The sequence below is a fragment of the Merops nubicus genome, unplaced genomic scaffold (assembly GCF_000691845.1).
Source record: "Merops nubicus isolate BGI_N331 unplaced genomic scaffold, ASM69184v1 scaffold4734, whole genome shotgun sequence".
NCBI lineage: Eukaryota > Metazoa > Chordata > Aves > Coraciiformes > Meropidae > Merops > Merops nubicus.
In genome coordinates, this window is record NW_008603467.1 from 44,714 (window position 1) to 55,157 (window position 10,444).

Genomic DNA, 10,444 nt, shown 5'->3' on the forward strand with positions numbered 1-10,444 from the left:
GTCGGTGGGGGAATTAATTTATGAACTATTAACATGGGAATCCCTTGCCCTCTGAAAGGAATGGTTTCTTTGGAACCTAATGAAATGGTCTGTTCAGTTACATTGTTAAAACCATGATTAAAAATTCAAGTACAATAATAAAATTAAGCAAACTACATTCTTACAGCAAGCTGCTACAATAAAATGAAATTAAAACATGCTTTTTGATTTATAAAAAGGAACACTTGATGTAGCACTAAGAGCACAGTTTGGTATGTTCATGTTTGACTGGCTTTCCGAAAACTTCACAGGTATTTGTATTTGAAGACAAAACTTCTTATCTGAAAAGCATACCATACAATTAGCTTGCAAGAGACTCTGCAAGTTCAGAAAGCTTCTAACATCCTTTAGAACAGGCTATGCTTAAGTTACCTTTAAAGTTCTGCTATCCCTTAAAAATAAATAAAAAGGCTACGCAGCTTCTAGTATATGTATGCAGGTGAAAAAAAAATCAGTAACATGTATGAAAACAAAGTATTGTACAAGTAATCTGGGTTCCAGTAGTATAAACAGGAATCTATTGCTAAAAGGAGATTTTTTTCCTTCCTTTTATTGGTTTGGTTGTGCAGCATTATGGAAATTTTTCTGAAGTCCACTACTTAAGACTTACTGGTAACAGATATGGAAAAAGTGAGGGAAGGAATCAGTTCCTATGTTATTGATTTCATTGCAGTTGTACACAGAAGTGTCAACAGTGGTAAAAAAAAAAAAATCTGTTCTGCTCAGAAGAAAGCAAACACTGACCAGTTTGAGATACCTTGAAGCCCCAAGCCAAAAATGCACTCATAAATAACAATTCCATTGCTTAAGAATAAATTAGAAGAAACACCAATTAACTTTTCATAAAGCTTATGCAGATGGCTTACTAACAACCATATGGCTCTAGACATAGCCTACAGGCAGTTTTAGTCTGTACCAATGAGAGCACAGGTGTACAAAATCACAGCAAAAAAAAAACTCTTTACAGCATGTTCTGAGTTTTCTAAGTACTGCTGAGACTATGAATGCACTTGGAGGCAAGTAAATCAGAGCAGTCATTATATACTGCTAAAATACACTTGTGACTTTGTTAAACAATGGTTTAAAAGTTTCATTCTCAAGCAAAAATGTCAGAAACCACAGTTCCAATGTCTGCTTCTGGCAGTTTCCCAATTTAGTTAAAATTATCTTTGCTGCGTCCTTACTTCATCATCTTTCCGATCACCTAATGAATCATCAATTTTTTTCGGAAATGGTGTGCTACATGAACATTTCTTTCTCAGCAGTGTCTGAGGTACAATGCCTTCACCCTCTCCTTGATCAAAAGTAACTGAATTTCCAAAAGCAGGGCTTGCAAGAATAACCTCTGCATGAAGAAAAGGCGTTCACTTCTCAGAAGAGGAAGCAAAGGAGCAGGGAGCAACCTTGTTGCTTTTCACAAAAAAAACCAAAAACAAAACAAAAAAAAAACCACCATAAAACCACACCTCTGGAAAAGGCAAGTGAAAATATGACTACACAAGGTTTAGTGCGGCCAACTGCTTGATTTTCTGTTACCAAGACAGTGTCTCACAGACACAAAATTTGTGTTCTCAAAGGTGTGCAGCTCTCTTCATGAAATTACATGCCCCCTGGACACTTACAGAGCTCAACTGCTGCAGGTAACTTATGGCTATACATTTTAGTAAAGCGGGTCTTTTAACAGAGTTGCAGCCAGGATGTCAGAATTTTTATGTCATTTCCTATACTAAAAACGTAGTTGGTTTTGTGGCCTGTTGAATTATCTGTGGACATCTGGACTACATACGTAGCAAGTAGGTGAAGGAATGCATCTATTATGCCATTACCTACACATGTGATCCAAAAGGTCTCCAAAGCCTTTGTTAAAAAAAAGAAAAAAGCAATGGAACTTATTGTTTCAGTTCAGTGATGCTGAACCACCACCAAACAACAAGAATATAATTAACAAGTTACATAATCTGACTTTCATGGGGGAGAGATACAGATGCTTAGCATTTAAAAAATACAGCTCTAAATAAAAGGTATCACTTACATGAAATTAAAATAATTTTGGAATATAAATGATCATTTTCCGATTTTGTAACTGCTAGGAACAACCACCTGTTTATGGGGAACTGAACTGAAAACAACAAATAGATATAATAATTAAAGAGCATATCAGAATTAAAAATATTTTCCTTATACATGTTATTTAAAATTTAACACCTTAATTCTTACCCTTCTGTACAAAGCTTGCACGCAGTTTAAGTAACATTCTGACCACCCTCACTACCAAAAGGAAGTGTTCAAAGCAAAGATTTGTACACACAATAAGCATTTTCAGATTAATAATCTATCAAAGGGAAGAGTTCCTTCAATCAGTGGAAGAAGTATTTTAAAATCTTAAATCAAGGGAAGAAGGGAGGGAGAAGGGAGGGGGAACAAAGCCTTACATGCTAAATACCAGCTGTAGGTACCTGTATGTAGAATTGATAATTAAGGTATTCCTAACACACAAAACCAGCTCCCAGACAATGCTATAGCTGCTACAGTCCATGGCTTGCTCATCTGAAGTAGTGTCTTTGTTGCCACATTTTACCTTTGTTCCAATACTTTTATTTATTGTTTATTTCTGATGTGCAGATACACATTTTGATTGGAGTATACGTCCAAGTCTCAACCTTTCTTGCTTTCCATTTTTTTCCTTTTACAGGGAGTTTTTTTGTTTTGTCTTTTAAAACTTCACCATTCTGCGTCCCCAATGGCTTTGGAAAATACATAATCTCTTCCGTTGAGATTCATGATGCCATCTTTGAGATGAAATTTCCATTTGTTTTTACTTCTGTGAATCTAAAAACAGGGGAAAAAAAGTGGAACTATTGCTCTGCACCGACAATATGTATTAATGCACAATTATAAGGACAAGAAAAAAAAATAACTTAGAGGTACATCACTGACTTGCTAAAGACATCTTGCAAATCAAGTCTGCTTTTAGCTATGAAAAAAACCCACCCTAATTATGCATATAGAAGTATTTTCTGTTTTCATTTTTTAAACCAGGGACAGCAACTGCAACAAAACCATGCAAGCACAAAGGCGTTCCAAAATCCAAAGCATATAGCACATTTTTAGAGGTGGCTGGAAAGGAAGAGATATATCCACTTGTGCTGCTTTAATACGACTAAATTATCTTTGATTGTGACAGCCATGAAACTCCACTTGGAAGCCAGAAATCCCAATTTCAACCACTGTAACAGAGACTAAAGTTTTAAACCAGCCCTGAAAGAGTCAAACACTAAGCTTTATTATTTGCACCTCTTGTCTAAACTCTATTCTGCAGGAAAGCTAATTTGATACGTTATGTATAGAAAGACAGGAGGTCTACTCAACTTTCTATTTCTAAATACTGGAGTCTGACTCTGGGTTTCAAAAATTAAATTTTGGTTAAAAGGCAAGCGTATTACTTACAAGGTTTTCAGTTTGAAATTCCCTATGGCACAAAACACACAAGCGAATATAGAATACATATACTAGTCTTATATTCTGTAACTTCTCTTCAACAGTGAATCACTGTATATAATTTACATTCTAATTCTCATCATAAAGTGTCAAGTGAAAAAGAGTAACATCTCCAGTATTGGGGATGAGGGCATAAAGCTTCACATTTAACCTGAAGTCTTCCCAGTTAAAGTACTGGCCTTTTTAAGACTTTGCTTAAAAGAAATTTGTAAGATTAAGCTGGAAGATCAATTTGCTACTTGCTACGATCCAAGAAATACTGGAATGGAAAAATTAAAAAAAAAAGAAGGCATTAATGCCATTCTTGCTCCCCATGTTATGATGTTATGGGAGACTGTGAGATAATGGATCTTCAGGTTAAAATGGATATCCCTGTTGACACAGGGTAAGACAAAGAATACAACAAGTTTTTTCCAAATTTTCTTTACAAAAATATTCCATATAGAATTAACTCTTCTTTCTTCATGCCCATTCCCAAACAAATACTACCTGACTACAGGAAGCAGGTTGACCAAGGTGGTAATGGAAATCAGAGACAAGAAACAGTTGGATTGGAAGGCTGTTGTCTTATTAGAAGCATTTGAAGAAAAAAAAATTAAAAAATAAAAAAATAAAAAAACAAACCAAGAAAACCAACGGGGGGGAAAAAAAACACCGAAAAAAAATCAACAACAAATACCCCCATATACTGTAAGCATAGAGCAAATAAATATCTGCCACCTATCAAATGGGAATCAGAAAGAGCAGAAGACCACCACAGCAGCAGGACAAGATACTCAAAGAAAGCAAAGATCTTTCAGAAAGATGAAACCATCCAAAAGCAAAAAAAATTATCATAAACTGTTGCAGATAAAACATAATTAGGTGATCTAACATAAATTAGGACAGTTTTACAAGAGGCATAAGAACAAGGGAAATCCCATTGCAATTTTTCCATTTCCATAAAGGACAGGAGGTCTCAATCTACTATTAATGCTGTACAAAAAAAGAGTAAAGTAGCACCAGAATGGACAGGGTGACAGAATGCAACCAAATATTAGTCCTATTGTTTGGTCTGTCCTCACTTTAAGCTAAAAAGTCAGGAGCAACAGCAAATAAATGAAAAAACAAAGCTCTGGCTTATATACTCTGGTTGACCTTCCAAATTGCACTCAACAAAAATCCCTCACCAAAAACCTTTCAGCTGTAAGGTAAGAAGGAAGGTCTTCAGATGAGGGAAAAGGAGTGTAAGAACACCATTTTTACAGTGAAATAATTCCAGAAGAGATTTGTGCTAGTTGCAGCTTGAACTGTTTAAGAGTTCGCCACTCATCTGGAAAATGACAAAACATCCCTGATGATACAAAAGAACAGCTACTAAAGAGCTGCAGAACTATGTTAGTACCCTAGCTCATTGTCTAACAAAACAATAGAGGTGTTCAACTACATGTAAATAGTAACGACGGAAATAACAACTCCAACTTATACGGACAGAAAAAATGATGGGTTTGAGTTGACAAATACAAGTCAGGAATGAGATCCCAATGTTCGAAGACGTCTCCATGAGAAGATTAGCTGTGTTCAGTGGGGTCAAAAGCACACAGAGCTACTGCAGAACACCGCTACACTGCTCAATGATTTAAGGTTCACCTGTGTTACAAACAGCTCTGACGCTCCCTCTGATAACTCCCCTCTCATCAAGAAGAGCTGTTTTTAATCATCAAGGAACAGCTTTCCAGAAGCCTAAATCATTACAATGAGTACTTCCATTCAAACCATAGCAAATGTACAAACTTACAATAGTTCACTTCTCCTGACTGCAGAGGAATGACCTTCTGTTAAAGGTCACAAAAAGAGATGATGAAGAAAAAGAAAATGCAGCCATTTTTTTCTAAGTTTTACTCATTAACAAATTTAGTATAAACATGTTACACAACCCTGCTTTAAAAGTGATCAGTAACCTCATAATCTTTGCAGATCTACCTGTACTTGACAGTCACAAAGCTATCACTTAAAAAATATGACCTGATAGGAAGAACAGAGACAGCAGGATTCTTGGATTCTGTTCTGTAGAGATTACCTTATCATACTGGCACACAACAACATTTTCTGTATCAAACAGTTCTTGTCCTTCCTCATCACTCACATCATCTTCACTGTTAAGAGGCTCCTGAAGGAAACACGGACAAGAAGTTATGCTGGTTAGTAGGATCAGAGCTACTACTCTGATTGATCACATGAGGCTGCGGTGTTGTCTATGAACCACAGGACATGAAACGCATGGGGGATATTATGCTTTCCAGCAGAAGGCTGATGTACTACATGCAGTTCCCTTCCAGACCTTCATCCTAAAATGTCCTTACCAATTTTAGCCTGGAACTTCAATGTCCAGGCCAGATTCTGGGCACTGCAGCCTTTTGTCACCACAACCAATTCTTGCCCCTTTACTGTCAATGTCATGGTGCTTGCAGCTCATCTTTACAAAAAAAAAAAAATATCCACCACTGCACAGATTTTCATTTTTCTAAAGGACCTAAGCAGTGGAAAGGCAACATGCAGTCACATCACTCCCCATGGGCCATTAAAAATAGAAACTCCGTGACTTATCCCCGTCTGATGTACCACAGAGACAAACCTCAACATACGTAGGAAGTTTTTACAGGAGGGGAAAAAAAGATGCTTTAAGATGATCTTGCATAGGTACATAAAAAAGGTCTCTGGATATTCTATAACCTATTTTATGTCCCTCAAAAATTACTTTCGTTTTTCCCTTTTTCTGCACTTTGTTTCAGCAGAAATTTGGTTACTTTCCGTCTCATGTAAATAAACATTTTAAAAGCCAAAACAACCTCTAACAAATGCAAAACAACTTTTCTGAAGTCTTCTGTGTAATTCTCATCTTCCCACCTAGACTCAAATGTACAAGCTAAATGGAGTGGGATGCTAGTGATAAAAGAAAAAGGTGTACTAGAGGTCCTAATTCCTTCCAAAGTAAGGCTATATTTAAATGACTTCAAAAGCTTTAAGGAACTGGGACACTCATTAACTAACAGTGTGACAAAGGCAGCAAAAATAACAGGAAGTCTCTGGCATGCAAATAAAGTTTTGGCATATTAAAAAAATCCAGAAGAATGCCAGCATTAAGGCATTACTAAAGAACACTTAATTTTTGAGCATGCTGAACTACACTTAATAAGGCAACTATTAAAACATGCAACTGGACCTCAGTGCTGATCAATCTGATGGAGAAGTTACATGAACTCAAACTATAAGCTATAACAGTAAAACACTATTAGATACCACTGAAGATGTACTACAGAAAATCTGATTTAATTCCTTGACAAAAAATAGAAATTTTACCTGCTTATACTGCATGACTGAAATGCTACACATGCTCCTCATACTGGTATTTTAAATAGTCTTAAAATAACTGGAAAGGCTGCAGAAAACCATGAAAGTGATCCAACAGTTCAAAATGCAAATGCATTCTAGGGACAGATTTAAGGAGTACCAAGTTTCATGACAGAGACTAAAATAATAGTACTTTTATCTTATTAGTATTGCTCTTCCCTACCCCCCTTTTTTTTTAATTTTCTTTTTCTTGTGGGGATTTTTGGTGCAACGCATCAAAACTTACTAAGAATCACCAGCTCAGGTCTGAAAACAAGCAAATTCAAAGTCTAAATTAAGCACATATTGCTAAGAATGCAACAAGTTACAAAGAATATTTAATATTGCTCCTGTCTCCAGATTTCATTAAATTGCAGTCAGATGTGTTTCTAGAAGGTGCTTTATAATCAAATTTGAGTTTTTAGGCTTGTTCTAGTATAACAGAGTCAGTGAGATACAGGTCAAACCCATTTAGGTGTGCCCTCAGTGAACTAAATACATCCTCTTGTTTTTGTCCATCTTCCTAACAACTTGCTTTTGTATGCACCCAGTCTCAAGTAGACTATTTCTGTTTGCTTATGAAAGTTTCATAATTTCATAGCTGATCTCTCCATAACGTCACAAATACTACTGCTGAAGTTTTTAAAAGGGAATTCACAACAACAGTTTTTGCTGTGTCTCCTGGCCTCCCCAGCTGCATTTCAGAGTCCTTTGCTAATACACCATTTCCACAACTTCAACACAGGAAATAAGGAACTTGAAGCACACAGAGAAAAGTTATATTCTCAAAATTACTGGAATATAGTTTTATTTGAAGCATATTGTTTCCTTTCAAATATTGCAAAAACAATTAAAATTAAATACAGGAATGCTCCAGTCTTCTGAAATAATGTTAAGTTTACCTCTTCAACTTGGCCATCTTCACCTCCATCTTTTTCTTTATCTTCTTCTTCATCATCATCATAGTCTTCTTCTTCATCTTCCTCTTCTTCCGATGATGTATCCCCTGCTCCATCCACTTGGAGAACAAGTGGAGCTTGTGGCTGTGCCTGTTGTTGTTGTGGTTGCTGCTGGCCAGCTGCAGGAATCTGTGCTTGTGCTGGTGTAGGGGCAGCCACTGTTGTAGGTATGACTTGTGTTTTATTTCCTGTAAACAGGATCTGCTGAGGCTGAATAATCACTCCCGTCTGCTGGGAAATCCCTCCAGGGATAGGAGCCAAAACCTGATGGAATACCATTGCAAGTACTGTGGCAGCTAACTACCACATCACTTACTCACAGAAAACAATTAAAGCAGATCAATTAGACCTGCACTAATTAGAGAAACAAGAGTTACAAATACTCCACCTATATCAGATACCTAATTTAACCTTCAGTAACGTACCTTCTTGATTCACTACCTAGTGTTCATTGTCTGCAGTTTGCATTGCTAACTCTAAGAAAACCTACTGTCCTTCCACTCTAAAATGCTAGCACTACTGCCACACCTGAGTTCCAAGCACAGGAGAGGAATGTTTACATTCAAGTAAAACAATTTTCAAAGCTTCTCTATAGAACATTAACCCTATACGAGCTCTTACTCACACTTGTGAATAACTTGTGTTTCACTATGTTATGTGAAACATTTTTAAAAGGACAAAGGCTAGGATTATGCATGTGATATAACCGTCACCAAAGGATGTACAAAAGAAATTTTTAACTGCAAATAGTCACAATTTGGCAAGAATAGTGACACTGAAAGTGACATTTCAAACTTGTTTGTTTTTTAAAAAAACACACAACTCATTTTTTTTTAATATACCATTTCTGACTTTGTGCTCTATTCCAATTTGCTCACAACAATGCAAGCCTCTTTAGTAATTACTATAGTTTTTTTTTCTTTCAAGTGTATCTGTTAAAAATTTTTTCTTTACCTGCTGTATAACAGGTGCTTGTACTCCACCAGGCTGCATTTGTGGTATGACCTGCTGCTGTAGAACAACTGGCTGCTGTTGTTGAATGATATACTGAGCTCCATTTGCAGTTCTAACTACTTGGAGGATCTGGCCTGTAATAAAATAAATATCATATTAATCAAATGTAGAAATTGACTTTTAAAATTGTCCTAGTTTAGAAGTTTGTTTCCTGAAGGACACCAATGACAATGAAAGGAGAGCACTGATGTTTCACTTTCACCAGTGCCAAGCCAAAGTGTAATCCTTTAATGCAGCCTGATATTTTAAATACTAGCTCCCAGTTACGCACATGCCACGTGTTTCAAAAGATAGATTTTTACAGCTAGAAAATCAAATTAACATACACCAGTACAGCGTATTAATTAAAAATTGTAAAGATTTTAATTTCTAGAACAGCTACAGACTGTGTTTTATTTCAACCATATATCCATTAAACATTCAAATGTTTAAAGCAGGGAGGTTAAGTCCCAGGTGATTCTGAACAGAGTAGATGAATTATGCAGTAACCGATTCTAGAAAATGAGTTTTCTCAGACCTTCCTCTACCCTCCACACAGAATAGATCTAGAATCAAGCTTTTAAAATAAACATAATACAAAAGTATGTGAAGCATCAGATACGCTGTTCATAAAAGTAACACTTAATTATATTCTAAAAGCACAGCATGATAGTATTTAAAAATGGTAAATCCAAAAAAAATCCTAGCACTGCCAGCAAAACCAGAAATTCCACCGTGTGCTTAGCAGGTATGAGAAACCTTAGGACATTTCTCATCTTAGGTCACAGATGAAGTGACGCTGCTGTTTTATAACCAGTGTGTATCTGTAGCACCAGTGTGCTCGGATCATGCCTCACAAAGCTCAGAAATACACAAAGGGGAGGGACAGCAACACCTCATGAGCTTCTTTGAGAAGCCTGGAAAACTTGCACAGAATCTCTGGGGTAGATAAAAGTGGTTTAGAATCTATAGGTTCTGACCACTGTTAGCTCAGAACCACAAGGTTCAGAAGACCAGCAAGTGAACTTGCAAAAGAGTCCAGGAGACTAGTGAAGAGATTGCAGAAGGGTGGATTCTGAGGTTCTGCTTTTTAACAGTATGTATGTGGGAGTATAAAGCAGAGTTTCTCCCCCCTAAGCACCCTCAAAACAATTGTTTGACCTCAGCCTTACCACAGTTACCTGAATTTGTAAGTATCTGCTGAACAGGAGTAACGCCAGCAGGGAGAGCCAACGTAGCTGCAGTGGCTGCAGCACTCTGAAATACAAAAAAAGCTTTTTAACCACAGATGTTACTGCCAGCGTTTCATCTCACAACATACTGCCTGAAAATACGTATCTTCTTCTTGCAGTCTACAATAGTCAGACCAGTTACCCTCATGGCATTCTCCCTCCCAAGTTGGAAGACAGGGACAGAGAGCAGAATAAACCCCCCATAATCCAGGAGGAAGCAGTGAAGGACCTGCTAAGCCAGTTGGACACCCACAAGTCTATGGGGCTGGATGGGATCCACCCGAGAGTGCTGAGGGAGCTGGTGGAGGAGCTTGCCAAGCCTCTCTCCATCATTTACCAGCAGTCCTGGTTAAC

At 37.0% G+C, this 10,444-nt stretch overlaps 1 protein-coding gene across 1 annotated transcript in view; it reads right to left on the reverse strand.

Moving 5' to 3' along the window:
• Positions 1-2,253: 2,253 nt before the first annotated feature.
• GTF2A1 (general transcription factor IIA, 1, 19/37kDa) overlaps positions 2,254-10,444 on the reverse strand; it is a 19,631-nt gene continuing 11,440 nt past the window's right edge. The window contains exons 5-9 of the mRNA XM_008938657.1: positions 10,040-10,115; positions 8,820-8,953; positions 7,809-8,129; positions 5,597-5,686; positions 2,254-2,868 (exon numbers count right to left, since the gene is read on the reverse strand). Of these exons, the coding sequence (XP_008936905.1) occupies positions 2,761-2,868; positions 5,597-5,686; positions 7,809-8,129; positions 8,820-8,953; positions 10,040-10,115 (729 nt within the window). The 3' untranslated portion in view covers positions 2,254-2,760. The remainder of the gene's footprint in view (positions 2,869-5,596; positions 5,687-7,808; positions 8,130-8,819; positions 8,954-10,039; positions 10,116-10,444) is intronic.